The sequence below is a fragment of the Anopheles aquasalis genome, chromosome 2, assembly GCF_943734665.1.
Source record: "Anopheles aquasalis chromosome 2, idAnoAquaMG_Q_19, whole genome shotgun sequence".
NCBI classification, from domain to species: Eukaryota; Metazoa; Arthropoda; class Insecta; order Diptera; family Culicidae; genus Anopheles; species Anopheles aquasalis.
This window is the reverse complement of record NC_064877.1, coordinates 10,690,999-10,710,000: the sequence shown is the minus strand read 5'-3', so window position 1 is coordinate 10,710,000 and position 19,002 is coordinate 10,690,999. Positions and strand designations below refer to the sequence as shown.

General features: G+C 51.1%; 2 protein-coding genes across 3 annotated transcripts in view; both read right to left on the bottom strand.

Annotated features, from left to right (window-relative positions):
* The window catches only part of LOC126570812 (protein takeout-like), an 11,645-nt gene extending 3,142 nt beyond the window's left edge, over nucleotides 1-8,503 (bottom strand). The window contains exons 1-2 of one of the 2 annotated variants that reach the window (XM_050228836.1): nucleotides 8,475-8,503; nucleotides 5,122-5,472 (exon numbers count right to left, since the gene is read on the bottom strand). In XM_050228836.1, the coding sequence (XP_050084793.1) occupies nucleotides 5,122-5,212 (91 nt within the window). In that variant the 5' untranslated portion in view covers nucleotides 5,213-5,472; nucleotides 8,475-8,503. Of the gene's footprint in view, nucleotides 1-5,121; nucleotides 5,473-8,427 lie in introns of both variants that reach the window. The other variant, XM_050228837.1, reaches the window with a different exon arrangement.
* Nucleotides 8,504-15,470: 6,967 nt separating this feature from the next.
* On the bottom strand, nucleotides 15,471-18,637 carry LOC126581265 (protein takeout-like). The gene is made up of 4 exons (XM_050244800.1): nucleotides 17,774-18,637; nucleotides 16,564-16,656; nucleotides 16,160-16,494; nucleotides 15,471-16,078 (listed from the first exon to the last, which is right to left on the bottom strand). Exons 1-4 carry the CDS (start codon nucleotides 18,009-18,011, stop codon nucleotides 15,836-15,838), a joined length of 909 nt encoding a protein of 302 aa, XP_050100757.1. The 5' UTR covers nucleotides 18,012-18,637; the 3' UTR covers nucleotides 15,471-15,835.
* Nucleotides 18,638-19,002: the final 365 nt, after the last annotated feature.

The following is a 19,002-nucleotide window of genomic DNA, read 5'->3' as shown; positions in this document are numbered from 1 at the left end:
CCTAGCTCGGTGACCAATTGGTGGCCACGGATAGTAAACGAAATTCTAATTATTCTTCTTTCTTCTCTAACACTGATAGCCACTGACAGACGCTGCTAGGGGCACATTGTGGCCGAGATGCACGAAGGCACGAAGCACTCTTTTCGAAATCCACGATCCGCGCTCCTCGCGCTTTGGCCTCGAAAGCTGCTAATCGGGTAACCTGGCGCGAGAGGTTTTTTTTTGCAGAACCGGCGGAGGTGACCGCGTGAGATCGCGAATAAGGATTGCACGCAAGCGCGGTGGGCGCACGATCGCGCCAAAATGGTCACACCGGTCAGCGTTCGAGAACAGTTGGAGTTTGGAGCCCTCGGATTCGGAGCAAAGAAGGGTCCACCGCCATTGCGGCTAATCAGCGCCGCGCCGCGAGCAGCCTCGTGATGACCAAACCCCGATACCGCCGCCGGAGAACATGGCTTCCAGCACCAGTAGCAGCGGCAGCAGCAGCTACTCGTGTACCTTCTGGTGTCTTTTTGGTGTCCTTCACGGAGGAGCATTTTGCAGACGATGCGACCGGCAAAGAGGAACGGGGTGGACCGGCGACCGATTGCGCCACGGAACGCACGCTGTGGTGGTGCGTCAAGCGATGGCAAACACAAGACAGCGAGAGATACACCATTCTAGATCTTCGTCGGTGCTAATCATGGCCACTGTCCGCTTCCCCTTCGCCTCTTCGCCCAAGCGCATTCACGCTTGTCAACGCTGGAAAGAGAGTGCAAGTGTGAGTGAGACAGGGAGAGAGCACGCACCAGCAACAGAACCTAAAACGTGTTGCGTACCACCAGCAATTAAAAACAAACAACCATTTCGCAAAAGGCGTAGGCCAGCTAGCCAGCGACCTAGCGAACCGGAGGCCATGGTGTGTGAGCCCCAAAAACAGAGTTGGTCAGTCAGAGTGTCACAGGCCAAGCCTCCGTGCCTAGAAGACACGTAGAATGGTTCTGAGGTAAGAAGCTGAGCCACGGATCGGTACGGATCGGATCCGAGGCCGTAATGTAGGCCGTGGTAACTGGGGCTCCGGTGCTCTTGGGCCTCTTGTTCACTCTTTAGTATATTGGCGAAAAATGTTCCGTAGCTCTAGACACAGTTCTTGAGATTAAGTTGTCATTTTTTTCTTGTGGTTCTTCAATTGGTTTTGAACCAATACGTTCATTTCGGGTTGTGGATCCCGTTTTCTTAGCAACGTACGATAATAAAACGGTTTGCCAACACTTTAGATGTTTAAAAAGAAAGACCAGCAGCTACAATTCAACGCCATCTCCTTTAATTGCTAATTTCAAAATATTTTTTAGATTTTCAAAACGAAGGAAATAACAGCTCTCTTTAGTTTTGCCAATTTCTCAAAGTCAAAACTTTCATAGTGTGGACGCTATAAAATAGAACCAAGCACCATACACTGACCTAGATTCCTGCGGAGGGGTGCGGTGTGCAGCTTTGCTTGGTCAGCAGGTGCACTATGGTGCCAAGAGGTAGCCTATGGGGCGTTTCAGGTGGCGCCTTGTTCTAGCTAAGACAATGTCGTTTGCTTAATTGTCAGTCCTCACCTTCCTTCCCCATCGCCATCATTATTTCATGGCCTCAGGGAGCGAGAGAAAAGTTTTCCATCCATCTCTCACATCAAAATGAAACCAAACCAATCTGGCAACTCAATCTTGTCCTGTGCCTTTGTCTGCTGAAACCTGTCCACACCGACATCGCAACGAAAGCGTTTGCCGCCACAAACGATCGGTAGGTTGTCTCTGCCTCTCTCTGCCGTCGGAATACGGTACCGGATAGTGGAACATGTGTCCACTTCTCACCCCCGCCAGCGGCCTCTAGCTCCAGCAACAACAATAACAAACATAACAAAACAATCAACGACCGGAGTGGCGCTGGCGTTTCATCAGCCGGCCTTGTACCGGTGCAGGCCGGTGTTTTTTGGGGGGTTCTTTCTTTGTTTTTCTGCCGATTCCACAACCCGCCCGGACGGATCATGTGCGAACCGGCTCAAAGTCCCTTGCAACACCGCGCTCCACTCCGGAATGATTCATTCAAAATCGAGTTGCCGCAGTTTCGAAACGCAGTCGGCAGGTTCCTGTCAATTTGCGCTCGCTGGCTGGCTTGCTGACTAGCCGGATCGCTAAGGGTTCCTTTTCATCGAGCGACGGTCCGCGCTGATTGATCAGTTCGCACGAGATGTGGTCTTAACAGGGGGAGGGTGTAGTACACCCAGTATGACACAGTTTGCAACACGAAAATGACTCCAAGATGGAGAGAGAGAGAGAGAGAGAGAGAGAGAGTGAGAGCGGCACGAGTGTGTACATCCTGGCCCTAAGGCCGCTTAATGCAACGATCATTTCATAACGATTGGCCACACGGTACACGGTTTGCGGTCCCTAATGAGCAATCTCACTCTCACTCTCTCTCTTGATCACAAGGTGAGACATTGCGGGAGCTTGTGCCCGCGACTCGAATCGATACAATTGCGGTAGCCACTGCTGGGACCATTCTGCACGAGTGGACGTGACACACCCTGGTTTCGAGGTCATGACGAGGTGTAAACACGCGCCCCGGAGCCCGTGGCCCACTTGAGCATAATAACGTTACGTTCCATATATAAATAACACTGCAGCGACTGGTGGTCAGCATGAATCTGCTTTTGCTTGAGTGACATCAGTTCAAGTTCATCGTGATCGTGCAGCCAGGCAGCCAGCCGGGATAAGGGAGGCCAGCAGACACGCGGACGCTCGACGTAATTGTTAAGCCAAACAATGCGCCTCACTTTCGTGCGACTGTCCGCGACTGTGCGCGAAGAAAGGCAAAGAAAACGGAAAGCTAGTAGCTTGTGAACTTGAAACGAGATTTTTTTTTAGGGCGCGCGCAAGAGCGACGCACGAGCGGCCATGATATTACGCAATATCGCAGCGAATGTGACACACACAGCGACACACAGAGACAGCATCTCTGCGCATCTCATCTCCGTCGTCCACTCATCTCACTTTGAAGGTGAAACCAAAGCGCCAAGAGGTAGATATGATGTGGCATCAGCATGCATGAATCCGATTGTCTGGCGCAACGCAAGAGGATGCTGCTGCTGCTGCTCCTACTCCGGGAACTGGTGGGGAAGGACGCTGGGATTTTTTCTGCTTCTTCTTCTTCTCCCTCATTTTTTTTACGATCAGCTGATCAGGCAGCCGCGATCGTGGTGCCTGTCGAGCGAAAGGCGTAAATAGTGTCTGCAATCGTCGAGGCGCCAGCCACAAAACCGGCCACCGGTCTTCTCCAGTGGCGGTTCCATAGGGAGACGAAACGGGCGAGAGATGAGAAGGAGACGAGGAGAAGCGAAGCTCGAATTCCTTTTGCCTTGGGCCAATCCTTCGCCAACATCTTCTATCCCTCTCCGTGCTGTAGAGACTGCTAGCGTTGCTGCTGCTGCTGCTGCTGCTGTTGGTGCTGCTTGAAAATAGGTCAGCGTGTCGGCGCACAGGGTGGTGTGTGCGAGCGGGCGCGCAAGAGCGGTGAAAATTATGCGCTCACCACCTCTCAACATGCCAAAAAGGGGCTAGCAGGGTGGTGGTGCTGGTACGTGTTGGTTAAGCTGCAGACGAAGAGACGATCAGGTTTCTCACTTTTACTCTCGTTCAACAGCAGCAGCGGCAGCAGTACCAGGCCTATACCCTGAACGAAAGACTTCAACGCACGAGCAGACGACGAACTCGCCTCGACGTGTTTGCTGCTGAGAGTGAGCTCAAAGATCGCAGTTGGCTGCTGTTTGTTGTTACCTGGTGTTTGTGTGCGGGCTTTCGCACTCGCTTTGTAGGTCATTTCCTTTTAGTTTTACGGCCTTTAATCCGTCTAGTATCTCCCAGGGTGAGGTTGATTAGCCGGGCGAAAAACCCTACTAAACAACATCCTCCCGAAAACGCCTCCCAGTGGGCTGCAGTCGGCCCAGTCCGCCCGAAAAAAAAACCCCTGATGTAACCATCGAGCCCAGCCCAACCCAGCACGACCTTATACGATGCAACAATCACGCAGCGCACGCAGGTGCGCCCCACATGATGACACCCCTCGTTCGGGCACGGTGCGAAACGCAACTGGAAAAACCCTCCCGCCCGGGGGCGGTGGCATAATTGTGATGGCAGCGGGAAAAAGGGCCAGCAAAACAAGTCGAAGCTCGCCGGCCTGTTGGCGTGGCGGAAAGCTACTCGGCCGTCGAGGAAATGGTGCTTATGGGCTTATGGAATGATGATGGCGCATTGTGCTGGCGGTTGAATCAAACGTTTGCGCGACCTAAGGTTCCGCGTTAAAGGCGGCCTGCAGAGAGTGCGGAAAAGGAGTGGCGGCACGCAGCAAATGCAAAAAAAAAACCGATGCCACTTGCCCGATTGCCTCACTGGCGGACTGGCGATCAAGCGTGACCGCTTCCTTCGTTACCGTTTGTGTCAGAAAGAGGAGAATCCAACGCCTGGTTGACATTTGGAACGATGCGCAGTCCTTATTCCTAGTTGGCCATGTGCCATTACCATACCTTGAGTGGCGCTGGATGACAGAAGTAAAAGAAGAAAAAGGCCCAAAAAGCTGTTTAAACGAAAGTTCCCTCCCTGCACCGGGAGCTCCGTATGATTGGACAATATTTAAACAAAACATTTGGCCGATGGCACGCCGTAGGAAGCGCTGAAGGTCGCGGATCGTGGCGTCAGTTCGGGGCCCTGGTGTCGCTGGCCAGCAGCTTCGTGCCAGAAAGGTGTGAAGCAACACTCGCATGCGTGCTCGCTCAACGGCTCCAGCCTCTCAGCACCGATGTTTGAAGAGCGATCACCATCGCCGCTGCCGCCACCACCCGCGGGTCAATTGGTTTGGCTAACCTTGGTGCAACCACCAAGTTGGCAAACCCCCGAACGCCTCAAACACGCCACACGGCGAGGACTTAAGAGGCCGGTGTCAAGGTGTTAAAAAATTAAAAATTTAAATTCACTCAAGGAATGGCTTTTCGGCGGTGGCGAGCGCACAAAACCAAACCGATTGGATTCCAAGGATGCAAAACGTGATGCAGACTCCCCCCCGGGGGCGATCACTTGCCGCTCGTCGAAGAGGGATACTTACGTCGCTCGTAGACTGTGGCGGCCGATGCTAGGACGATGAGGCAGCTCCAGGCCAGCAGCGCCCCCGGGACGAACATCTGCAGCGAGCGCATTGTTTTCGGTGGCGCACAAATACACACTCGCACGATGCTGTTTTGCTAAGTGGACACTACACTGCGTACGACCTGCACCAGCGCCTGATCACGACGATCGCGGTGTAACGCGTGGTAGTGTCCTGGGAGTGTCCTCGGAAGCCGGTTTGTGTGCGTCGTAGCTTCGTCTCCGGTCGATTTTGATTATACGGTGCACTATCACACTCACAAACACAAACGCACGCGCACACAGACACCGCTAAACTGTTCACAGCCGGTTCCTAAAACAAACAAAAAAACACGAACAAAGACAAAGGATCATTAAGGGCGTGAGCGGTGAGTTACAGGTTGTGCTGTTCGATCGAAAGGTGTGCCAGTGGTACTACTAGGCTAGGAGCCTAGAACCACCTTCCCTCCCTTCAGTGATTGATTGACCATGCGGGCAAGACCCAAGTAAATTGCTAGCTAGCGACAGGCGGGGAGACCTTTGTTTGATGGTCGCAGCGTTGGTTGGACGAATGGAGAACTTCTCGTGGCCTTCCTGGTATTGGCCTGATAGATAGGTAATCATGATAAGCCCCTAGTTGGCCACCGGAGCTACCTGTTGTGACCCCCAACAACCCCGCAAAGGTCAGTTTGCGTTAGAACACGCGCCTCGCGCAGTGCCACATGACGCCATATGAAGTGTTGCGAAGCTATAATCGTGCTTGGAACCGCCCTCCTGCTCCTCGATGGTAGTAATCGAACTGCATGGCGTAATGGCATCGAGCAGGAAAGAGAGTGAGAGAGGAGAGTGCAACCCCAAAGGGAGAACCATCATCGACGCCTGAACGACGACGACGACGACGAAAGGAAGCGCAGATACTGCCCGGAGCTACGATACGTGCTAATGGACCCCATGCGCACACACCGATCGTCGACAATTTGACGTTAATGTTAACAACTAACCAACCATCAACCCCTCTATACTCGCCTCCTCGGGCTTCGGTTCTGGATGGAATTGTTATTGCGCTTGCGTAAATACCGGACCGGACTCCGGGGAGTTGCCAATCTCACACGCGCGAATCTTAATCGAGCACGATCTCTCGATCTCAGAGGTAGAAGTGAATTTAGCAGCGGTGCGGAGAAAATGGCCCGTTTTGCTGGTACAGAGCTTGTTTGCTGGACAAAAGGATCCATAACCGGGCCTGGTTTACCATAACCTCAAACCATTTGGTCACCATAACCTCAATCTTTTGGCTAGCGAAAACGTCAACCGCTGGTAGAGCTAACCACAGTCACAGTGTGCCATTACACACCATCATCATCATCATCATCATCACCGTCCTAGTAGTCTATTCGAGCTCTATTGGTCAACAATTTCCCACTTTTCACTCGCCTCTCAGCTCACCACTGAATCGCATGGACCCCTTTCGGTTTCGGTGACCCAGTTCTGGTTCGCAGATCGCCGAGGTTCGCTCCCATTTCGCAGGAAGGGTGGGGGGCCTCCCAGTCTGCAGCAGTAGCAGCAGCAGCAGCAGCAATGGCAGCAGGAAAAACCGGCTTCGCAGATCAACAAACAACAACAACACCGGCCTCTGTTGGAAAAACTCCACACATACGACCACGAACAAACACGGACACACGGATTGACCGATCCTGTCGCTCGGTTCTGTGTGCTTTGGGTTGGCGTGCGCGTGCCAGCTGTCAAACTGTGCTACTACTGCTACTCATGGATCGCTCCGGAATGGAGTCACTAGAAATGGCCAAAGGCTTATGGCTGTGCCGCTGGCTTAAGAAAAATGGTGACCACGGGCGCAGAGACCACGGACTTGCGATCGTTCGCGTCCCATCCCACCGGTGAAACGCGGTGGCCGTGGTTGCACCTCTTGGAGCTTCTTTAGTGACGGCGGCGTTGGCTCTCGTTCGTTCGCTCGTTCGCTCGCTCGCTTGCTCGAGAAATTGAGAAGCCACACGGTGTGAGGGGTAAGCGTAGTAATTGAATTATATAATAGCCCGGGCCGGCTGCCACTGACAGAGTTGGCTGCAGGTCAGTTCGCTGGCTTGCTCGATCGCTTGGTTTGTTATTCAATTTTGCGTTTCGCATCCCTGATGTCACACGATTCTCGCAAACCTCATCACCGTCAACCCCGGATTGCGACACTGGCCAGGGGTGTCGATCATTGGAGGAGAGGGTGATAGAACGAGAGTTGGCCGCTTTCGGTTCGGAGGATTAGAGACCCGTTGCGTTGCGTTGCATGCTGCACGCGGTACAATCGAAGCATACCAGCCAGTCTGATTCACCACAAAGCATGCTGTGTGCGTCCCCGCTTGTATGTGTGCTGAACGGTTTTCAACCAAATGGGCACGCAGCGTTGGATAACACACATCATACCGCAACAGCAGCAGCAGCAGCAGCAGCAGCATCAGCGACAGCAGTGCCTCGAACGGGGTGGCTTGAACCGTGGCGTAAATGGCACTTGGCCCCGCTCGGCCCGCTTGTGTGTGGCCGATTTTGGGCCGGCTAGCTGACTGGCTGGCTGGCTGGCTGGCTGACAATCTGTCTGTCAGGTAATCCGGACCGCGATTCGTATTTTTCTTTTTTTCTTTTTTCTTCTGCATCTGTTATTTGTCCTTTCAAGTTTCGTGTTCAGCGATTGCTGCGATCTCACCGCCAAAAGAAGCTGCGCGTACTTTCGCATACTAGCGCACACACCATTTCGACAGAAAGCGAGACTGTTTTCCAGATTGTGGCCTCCATGCGGGGCCATAAAGGAGTTCGTCGCTTATTAAACAAGTCCCCCGAACTTCTCCTATCGGTCGCCATTATTAGTTCTTATCGCATTAGCACGGGCACGGACACGCAAACACACAGAGAGCGAGTTGGATTCGATGTGGAATGTTTTTTTTTTCGGTGTTTTGCATCACTTTTTGCCTTCTCCATTATGCCACACTCTCGATCGACTGTCTTGAGCCAGTTCGATGTCTTCAGTCAGTTCCTTTCTGCACCTCCGTTTCCACCTCGCCCCACGACACTTTCGAATGATAAACCACACAAGGTCGAGCAGCGGCACGATCGAATCGAGAGACGCCACGAATATTAATGTCTGCGTGATAAAGGCCATCACCGAAATCACCGAAAACGAGAAAGAAACGTTCGAACGATCCCCCTCCGCAATCCATGGAACCCTTCCAAAAATTCACACTGGCACACACAGAAACACAAAACACATCCAAAAACTGGGGGTGGTGGGAACCTGGCCACAGTCAGCCGGAGAAGAACAACAGCAGCGAAAATACGCACCGACAGCACCGCAGCAGCTTCGCACAACGAATGGAGGCGCCACATTCCGGTCGCGGTGCTTTTATAACGCAACCCCCCACCCCATCCCCCACTCTCTCTCTCGCGCGCGCATAAGAGCTCACCCTTTCTCTCTCTCTCCCGCTCTCTCTCTCTACCACTTTCGACCGCATGATGCTCACTAAATGCGCTGGCCAAAACCCTCGAACCCTCGGTGGCGGTGACTCTCCCAAGCAAGACAATTCGACGGTTTCGCGCTTGCAAGGCGCGCACTCTCGACCACACCGGGCCGCCATGCTTTTCGTGCACTCTCTGGAAAGCGCGGGGGAGAAGGAAGGATGCACTTTGATCTCCAACTCCAACGCAGTGTGCGCCTGATCCCCGATCACCGAAACTCGGATCACCGGTGAACAATGGCACCAAAGAGCAGCATCGATGGCGACGCCAACGACGCACATTCTGCTTCTTGACGTAGAATCCCCTCCCAGGGAGGGGGCTAGTGCTGTCGCCAAATATTCACCTTTCGGGGAAGCTGTTCAATAAATGGGCGTTCGCGTAGGCAGTCGGTTGTTAGCCGGTTCGATGCCAGTTCCTTGGGGGGAGGTTGCTATCGTTCAAATTCTGTACCGTGCTGTGCCATACGATACGTTCTTACCGGTTATGCATTGAGCCGTTTGGTGAGCCTGGTCTGCCAGTTTGCCAAGGAAAAACCCGTTTTTCTGGCTGACGCAGGCGCTCGCCTTAAGGCTTCCTGTAACGCCTATTGGGGATGTAAATATCTTCAGGGAAGCGCGACGCGCGAGCCGTTTAGTGGAATGTTAAGCCATGTTTCGTACCGATCAGAATGTTCCAGAGCGTAACCGTATAGTGGATCGAGCGAATGTGCGAACCTCAGCAGTCGGATTGGAATCTATTTTTAAGAAGAGCTGGCGATGAGCGAATGTATCCAGCGACGAGAGGCCATCGGCCAACAAAATCGATAACGTCTCCTCCCTCGACCGATCTTTCCTATCCAGTGTCCACCAAGGACATGCAGAGCCCGGGTGTTTACGATACGCATTTACGGGGATAAACATTACCCGGTTTGGGAATCCGAAAGTACGGATGGAGCTGCATCGCATGTGGGGGTGAATCTGACGGCGACGTCGTGTTGATAATGTTTGGTCGCTGTACGGCCACAGAATATTTAATTACTTCCAACGATAATGTCCTTCTCATTACTGAGGGGACGTTGTTTACATTCGGCACCGCACCGGGGTCCGTTATTGTCACGCGCCAGCCCCATTGCCACTGGCCAGTTTCGGTGATTCGGTGACTTCATGGAGGAGTCGAATATCGAATTGGTATCCTGTTTTGTTCGAGCTCACGGTAGAGCCCGGGTTGAAAGTGCAGTAACCGCGGCCAATGTGCAAGGTCATCGGGACCGGTAAGAACGTAAACGAGAAAAAACGACGGCCTTAGCCGATTGAGCGAGTCTTTTGCATAGGCATTTCATCTTTTGTGTTTCCAATTTAATCAAAAACAGTTCAAATAGAACCTGTTAAAGATTGAGCAGTATTAGGTCTTCAAAAGTGAACAGAATCAGAATCTGTTCTGTAACTGCGCGGCCACGCCAGCGCTCCAGAGGATCTCTTAATCATTTTTTTTTAGACCTCTGTGAAAAATGATTTCAGTAGTGCTCAGTGTTTGTTGAATAGAATTTCATAAAGCACGATAACGAATTGAGGGCGATATGCGCTGATCGGTAGCAATTCATTTGAAGGGCGTTGGTCGTTATCAGCAGCAAACATCAAGCAGCGTGTCATGCGTTTGAGTTAAACAGAGCGGAATAAAAAAAAAATGAACGATCAGAGTCCAACAGGTGTGGTAACAAGCTCGATCACATCTAAATGGGTCCGATGAGCCGGGATTGGGAGAAGCACGAGGGCAGAAGGGCACGAGATTCGTTTTTTTATCGCCAGCGCTTCATCGATCTACTTTTAATTTATGCATTCTTTCGCAGAGCGCAAGGTCCCAGAATTGGTAGCGTCCGATCAGCGTCACCATCAGCACTGATTAGCATTCGTCTTCCTATTAGGAACTTGTAAGTTTTGGGAAATCAAGCGTCGGGTGTTGTGTTTAAACCAGATAAGGAAGTCTCTTTATTAAGTTATGCTGTGTTATGTTGCGTCATCCAATCGAACAAGAATTTACTCTCGTTTCTCGTTCACCATAACGTTCTTGACGTGTTTAGAATATTTAGAATTCAGAATACAAATGTTTAGAATGGTTGTCGTGATTGTAAACTAAGTAGCTACCAAATGTAGTTGATGAATCCTACCGTAAATACTTGCTATTCTTACAAAATGATTACAAAAATCATCTGAAACAACATATTGAAGTCAAGCAAGGTGATAAGACCGTTGAATGAAATAAAAATGGAAGAAAGGTTAACATATTGTTTGCTGTTGGAACATAAAAAAACACATGAAACTAACCAAATTTGGTCACGACATGCCATTAGCCGATGCGAGCGCAGAGGATACTAGATTGTTTTCCTCCCAAAGTGCCTTGCCTTGCCTGCAGGTTTAGCGACTTAAAATTCAATGCACCTGGCACTCTTCTTCTTTTTTTCTTCGATCGAATCTCGATCACCCCGTTTTGTGTTCTGCTGTTTGAGGTGATGTCGGTTTTTTGCGTTGTTAATTATATTCCGCTCCGATTCGAGGTTGACTTTTGGGCAGCCATTCGGCTATCAGTTTTCTTCCTCTCTTGCAGGCCTTTCTTCCCTCTTCTCCGCCACATATCGGAAGTTGATCTGCACATTAGCGTAAACCTCCTTCGCGATGCGAACCGGACTGGCCCAAACTGGTCCGGAGGTCTTAAACCTTGAAACAAGAGCATATCATCAGCAGCAGCACTACGGGTGCCTCCGAAGAAGGTCATCTGGGCGGTGACATTCACCCGGTCAGCGCCGCCTGAATTGCCTACATTATTGATTGGCAAAGTGTGGCGCTACCCAAACAAAAAAAAAAAAACTCTCCAAACATCGCCCCGATATGCCATGCCCTTGCCATTGTCCCATGACAATGTCGGCGTCGCCGTCGGCTGATCAGTCGTATCTAAGGCCCCTGCGCTTTGATACACTTTGATTCTAAGGTCGTCCCGGTTCGTGATCACGCTGATGAAAGTGAGGTAGCGGCCATTTCAGCATAGCACCCCATGCCGCCCCCTCCAACCCACCCTTTTAATACAATTTTCTTTCTTTCATCAGCCACGCATTCCATGCGCGCGCGCGCGCGCGCACTCCTGGCTGATGGCTGATTCAGGTTGATGATAAAGGTGTGAAGGCTGTGGCGTGACGTAGGGCAGCGCGTGGCATTGACGGTTGTGTCAGCTAACGCTGAATCACAGCGGCTGACCGAGTGGAATGCGCTGCCTCTCGCGGTCGGTGGTCGCTGCTCATCAGAAGGCCTGCCCCCACGGCCCCGAAAGGCCCGACACCGAGGGCGGTTTAAGTAATTTGGGGCAGCCGTTTGATAGGAGGTAGAGTAAGCGCCGAGCAAGCGCCAGGCACACAATGGGTAATGCTTTTTGTCATTTTCCAACTGCCGCGAACCTATTACCGCGTTGGATTGCCGTACTGCGAACAACACAACCACCCATTAGGCAACCGGAGGATTGAGAAGGAGGAGAAGGAGGGGGAACGATCCAATGCCAACTGGCCTCATTTGAATTATGTAAACACCGGACGCCGGCGTCGTGACGAAGGATCGATGATTAGAATTCGCTCTACAAATGGGAATCATAATCGAATCGCATTGATCCCCGCGTGAGGGCAGCCACCATATCGGTTCGCGTGCCTGCGTGCCAGTGTGTGTCACGCAGTTCCGTGACTTCCGTGTTGCTGCTCCGTTCAGAAGGAGCATCGAGTCAGCATCTTCCGGCAGCCAACCATTTGACATCATGCCCGGGCCGGTCAACGAGAGCAACATCTAAATCCTGAGCACAGCGTGCGAGAAGGTCAACCATTTAATCCAACCGCCGGGCGCAACGGGCGCATCCGGCACGCGGACCTCGCTGGCGAGGCGTAGCATTTCGCGGGCGCGCTGACCGGCGATTGATTAACGGCAACCTCGCACCGTGAGCGTGATGGTTGCAAGGCGTTACACTTTTTGCAACAACGTTTAGCATACACAATCGCCGGATCGCTGATAGGATTTGCCACCGGTGACAGGACCTCGAGCATTTGATCTGCATTTAAAGGCATGAAGCGTCCGTGGTCATGCTTGAGGCTTTCTCAAAACGTCACGACGTGACGCGTGTGTTCATGAGGTTAAAGTTAAGGTTTATGTTCTTATTGTAATGCGATGGAGCTCGCATAAATGTTCTCGGGGATGTCGCCACGTGGCGATACAATCTAGCTAATGCACCGCCGGTCAGGCTTTTTGCGGTTTTTTTTTGCGATTCCCTGTCTGGAACGGGGTGGCGGGAGAGAGCGAGAGCGCGGGCACGGACGCGGAGTGTACTCGAGCTGAACGTAACCTTCGGTGTTAATGTGTTCCCAGTTATCTGACGTGATGATGAAGGCGGACAGTGCCGTAATAACGTTTTCTGATTGTGCATATGCCAAACGCTGATCGATAAAGTTCAATGTTAAGCGACGTGGCACGAATAGGCCGGCATTTATCTTTTTGATGGATGTCCAGCGAAACCTCCACATCTCCGTGGGAGGGGGCTCCTTGGTGTCCTTGAGCGCGAGCGCACTCACAGTTTATTCTCGTAGAGGATTAGTCTCTAGGCGACGCCTACTATAGAAGGTGCTCCCTAGTTGCGTTCAGTACTGTATTTCAGCAGAGGGATTCTAAGAGGGAAAAATGGCAGAGTTTGGTGAGGTTTTTATCATTCTAACGCTGAGAATGATCTCGGTACTCAGGGGTCCATTACGCCGTATACCTCACACTTTGCCGTGGTACAGCCTGGATTTGTTTAGGCAAAAATCTGGCTGACCGGTTAAAGGCAAATGTTTGGTTTCGCTGCTGGCTGGCTGGCGCGAGCTGACTGCTGACAAACAAGTGAACCACCACCATCACCTCACTTCTCGTTGAGAGTCGAGTGGTTTCGCGGTGCGCGTCGCAGCTTGTACTTGTACGGTGCTGGCCGCTTCGGCGGTGACACCACGCCCGGTTCGGCCTTACTAAAGTGCTGACCGCAACGGGAAACGGAGTCGTCTCCCCCCGTCCGGTTGTACGGCTCCGTTGTCCTTCAAGTTGGCGTGGCCGAGGGGAACATTGTTGATGACGAGCAGCAATCGTCGTCACAGTCGGCTGTCCGATTACGTAGGATGGATGCGCGGCCCGTTCTTAACAGAACCGTAGGGTAAACAAACGATTCGGATGACGGAGGGAGGTCGGTACAGCAAGAATGAGGAGGAGATGCGGAAGGAATTATTGGCGAAAAGCGTAGTCGCTGAATAAATTCGCGATATCATTTGAAGCATTTACTCCTGGAACACTAATCTGCTAACAATGCAAATCTTGTTGACAGTCCTCCAGGGTGGTTACTGATTATATCAGTAGAATACCTTCGATGTCGATGTTGTTTGGTAAGCTATTATCGCTAGAATGTTTTCGACTATTAATGCTTTCTTTAGGACGGTTTTGCGTACCTTCTACCTTTAGGAATGATCGGAATTAACTTGTTGTATCTTTTCCGGGTCGGTTGCTTGTCTGATAGTGATTCTAGCTTAATTTAGGTTTTTGGAAACTTCTAAGGTATTAAAAAAAACTCGAAAATGGCTCCATTTGTAGCGTTTTCATGAGGGTTTCAGTAAGTTTTTGTGGTTTTGGTTTCGGTTGAAGAAACGGCCGATTCAAATCTAGCTTCAGGCACTCACCGCCCCGAGGACGCTAGTGAGGAGCTCGAAATTTTGTCCCTTTTCGAGAAGTTGTACTACTCGATCGTGCGAACATTTCGGAGTTAAAATTTGAATTGAGTGAAAGAGATGAAAACATTTTCCATCTCGCTCCCGATACTCGAATTATTTACCATTTCGGTGTTGGTATCACTTTTTTATAAATCTGATTGGAAACAGCACTTTAATACTTAGAAAACGTTGTAATTAAGTTAATAAGTTCACTAGGGCATCAAGAAAAAAATTATAGATGAAATTACAGATGCTTCCCGAACGTTTACATTGTCATAACCTTCGTATTTTGATCCTTTAAGTGATCGTGCTTGTGCCAAAAAAAGGTCCGTTTTTGACGATTTTTTTGTGACGTAACCATTTAATTTTATTTTTTCAAGTAAATGGCATATTCATTTACAACTTTCGAAGAATATTTGGTATTGTTTTGAGCAACATTCATTGAAAAATTAACACGTGGCATCAAATTTTGGCAGGCATGTCGTGGCAAGGTACTTTTTACGGTGCCCGTCGTAGCGACATGACGGGTCATCTGAAACATACATATCGATATTCGTTAGAAAGATTATAAGTTTATCTAGGTAGTCCCGGAAAGTTTTTGTCGATATTCCAATTTTTCGATTTTTGGCAGATTTTTGAAGTTGAAACAGTGATGCTTTTTGTCATTTTGCCTAAAACATGATTTTTAAAGATTTGTTAACAACATTTCAATGATATCTCGACGGGGCTACCTGGCAAAAAGTGTACAGATTATGTGTTAAAAATTTCAAATCGTTCTGTCCAGTAGCTTTTACGGTACGATGGGCACCGACTTTAAAAACGTTGATTTTGGGAAAACCCGCTCTAAACTTACCAAAAGCAATTGAGTAGTTTTGTCCGCATTGTTTCGATAAATCTAAAATATTTGTACAACATATGTATAAAATAATTGATATAAAAAAGAACCAGAACGAGAGGCTGAACTAACAAAATCATTAAAAATCTACAATTGACAACAACAGGTGACAAGAAAGAAAAGAGAGCGAGAAAAATACCATGATTCCAACACATCTTACTAATCACAGCTTGATGCAGATTACAGATAAGTCTCTCCATAGTTTTCTGAAGTTAATTTATTTCTCCATCCATATTATGTACATTTCACTAATCCTAAGGTCGTAGTTTCGTCTCTTAACATCGTTATAATTCAAACCTTACCTACGCCTCCTCATCCTCCTCCTCCTCCACCGGAAAGAAGATGTTTTGGTCACGCTTGTAAGTCGGCGTGCAATGGTGGGTCCAATGATAAAGAAGAGGTCGCTTAATCGCTACTATTTACAAAGCGCGGATGACCTTCCTTTCTTCCCATTCGCACTCGATCAGCGATGGATGGATTGTACCATCTGATAACGATCGCCTCGGTGCACGATAAATGGTGTCCTTGCGCAGTGCTGCGCCCTTAGGGCCCCTCTCTGCCTGCCTAGGACAGCCACAGCTTCAGCGGAAGCTTGTTGAACAGCTCGTTCCACAGCCCGGTGAAGATGTCGGCCAGCCCGTACTCGAGATCCGATCGCAGCTCGCCGATCACTTCGGCGGCGTTCTGGTTCAGGAACAGGTTGAGCGAGGCGCCCAGCACTTGATTCCCTTGGAACAGGTTGTCCAGATGTATGCGCATACCGCCGACAAGGAAGGTCACTTTCATCTCCTCGATAAAGATCGCATCCTGAGATGGGTGTGAGAGATAGAGAGGAGTTGTCAATGGAATAAGATGAACTGCATTCGATTGCAGGCCGCGCGAGTTTACCTCAGGCATTGGCCGGACGGAAAATTTGGTCACCACCGCCGTCTTGACGTTCTTCAACGTCATCGTCACATCACCATCACCGACGAGGGGCAGCAGCAACACGTTCCCCTTCAGATTGTACACCGCATCGATCCGCAGCTTCGGTATCTCCAGATCGAACGCCAGCACCTTCTTGCCAAAGTCCAGCGATGCCCGACGCACCGTCGTGTTCGAGGGGCCCTTGATGCTAAGCTTCTTGAAGCCACCACTCAACGTTAGACCACCGGAACCACGCGACACCTGGATTGACTCGATCCTCAGTGGATCAAACGGCTGCACACCGATCTCTGGAATACCTGGAGAGAAGCAACAGCGGGGTTTTTAGTCAACTCGCGATCACTGCACACAACTGTACAACGTTTTACCTTTGGCAATGTAGGGAAAGGTCCCTTCGAACATCTTCTTGAAGCAATCGTCCTCGTTCGGGTTCGCTCGACGGCACTGTCGCAGCCATTCCGCTGGAAGAAGATAAAATGTGAGCCCGTGAGCGAGGAAAGAGCGAAATGGATTAAGTAATAAGGCGATCCACCGCATGCGCGACGATGTGTGTCAGCTGCAGCATCAGATTTGAAGTTCAAAATGCGCGGAACGGGACTGTATTACGTCAAACGGCCCCACGATGGCCACGACGACCATGATCCCCGTCTACCATTTCCTCCTTTCGCGTCGACCACTTTCTCCATGGCGCCCTTTTTCACCGGCACCAGCAGAGATGGCTTACTGACCGATAAATAGCCCCGGCATGGCCACGGTGCGCGGCATTCGCGGCTACGCAATCACTACCCAAAAACCAACGCCAACGATCGAGCAGCGAGCGAGTGTGCGAGACCGTAAAAGTGCCGATCATCAGGGCGGAAAGCGAATCTGTGGAGGTGGCTGCCGCCATCGATATCGCCCCCGCCCCCTGGGGGGTCCCCGTGGTTTTTGCGCGATTATCGCCGCTTTACACCGACGACGACGTTCCGCGTCACGACGCGCCGTCGATGCCAATGTACCTGCCGCCCCCACCCCGCCCGGGTTCGTACGGTTATGATCACCACCACCCGGCCCTTCCCTTCCCCTGCTTGGTGGTGCGTCTTGCATAATGGCACCCGAGAGTGTGCGAGACGAGAAGCGAATTTCAAAGCAAGACAAGGAGAAGAGGCCGTAATCAACCACGTAGTATCTGGTGTCACGCGCACACCAAAAAAAAAAACCTGAAACTAGTCGTCTGCATTCTGATTCGAAGCGATTAGTTCCCGCCGCTGCCCTGGATGGCCCGCTTATCGATCGTTTGTATGCCAAGATGATGCGCAGTGGCGATGCACACTCTCAAAACAAAGTAGACCTTTGTTGTGCTTTTTGTCAAACGAAGACCACCAAAGGAGGCGCACCAGTGGATGTTGCAATCGTTAGCACCAGCCACATTTGCAAGCTAATGGTATTTGGCTCGTAAGGAATAGAATTACTTCCAGTTCTTCCTATTCCGTTGTTCGATCGTTCTCCGCATGTTGTTAGAATGTACCAAATGACGAGCTCCTTTTACAAAGGAGAATTAATATGGCGTCCGACATTCCTTCGATCGCGTTCACTTACGTCGTTCTTTGTACTGCGGCACATCTCGGTTGCGGATCGCGATCTCTTTGGCCACCGTCAGGTGAAGGACCGCCAGCAGGACCACGGCGGTACCGAGTACGCCAACCATCGTGGCGTTGCAGCGAAACCGTGTCACCACTGTGGTTGCTGCAGGCTGGCGTTTGGATGCCCTTTGCACGCGAACCGGGCGTCCTCGTTCAGAACCTTGCCTTCCTCCATTACTAGCGCAGCTCTCCATTGCCTTTGGTGCTTGCTGATCGATATCGAAGGCACTAAACTGTAGCTACGGCTACTGCTGCTGCTGCTGCTGCTGCTGCTGCTGCACACGTTGACGCTACGCTGTCACTGCACAGACTGCACTCGCGAAGATCGCTGCAGGTTCTTTTTGATCGCGCCTCACTCGATCTGTTGTGGCTCGATCCCCCGTCGTACGCTCGTCCGCTCCACCTCACGACACGGTCCGGTTTCACGTGAAAACCTGGCTTCACAAATCCTGATCCACCAAAACCACCATCAGCACCACCTCCAATGGTGACACCCGGTTTTGCAGTTGGGCCAATTTTTCCACTGGAACACACAGGTCGGAACTCGGGGCTTGATGCACCCCCACCGCACTGCAGCCGTGTCGCTGTGGTTCTGGTGTTGCGACAGTGCGATCGTGTCTTGGAGAGGATCGGATGCGAGGGGGGGGGGGGATTGCAGATTTGTTTGCGAAACCGAAAAACACACGCGCGCGCACACACGAAGCAAAGCTAGAACGTTCGAGTCCTGATCTGAGATGCACGATAAACGGAATGCCTACGGAGTTTCTGTCCACTAAAAAGCTGAGCGACGAGGTAGCAACCGATCGAAGCGTCCACCACAGGCAGCGGTTGGCAGTGGAATGAAAGTGAACTCTTTGGTCCGTGCCAGCGAGAGTGTGGCGCGCGCCCGCGCGGTTTGGGGATCCTGTGAGCGCGCGCGCGCGCGTAAGACGCATGCCGGGATTGGCGTGGCGTGGAAGTAATGGTAGAAAGGAAGGGAATCAGAGGAAGGTTGGAGGGTACGAAGCGAAGCGGGGTAGCGTGCGCCAACGTAACCGCATACCGTGCCGACCAATGTACGGACCAATGATTTTTTCTCTTTTTTTTGTCATTATAGTTTATCCTTTTCGAAGGGATCGCCGGCACTCCCCGGGCACTTCCTCTGGTCGTCCCAGTGCGAAAGGCATGCGTAGCGACAAGGTAAAC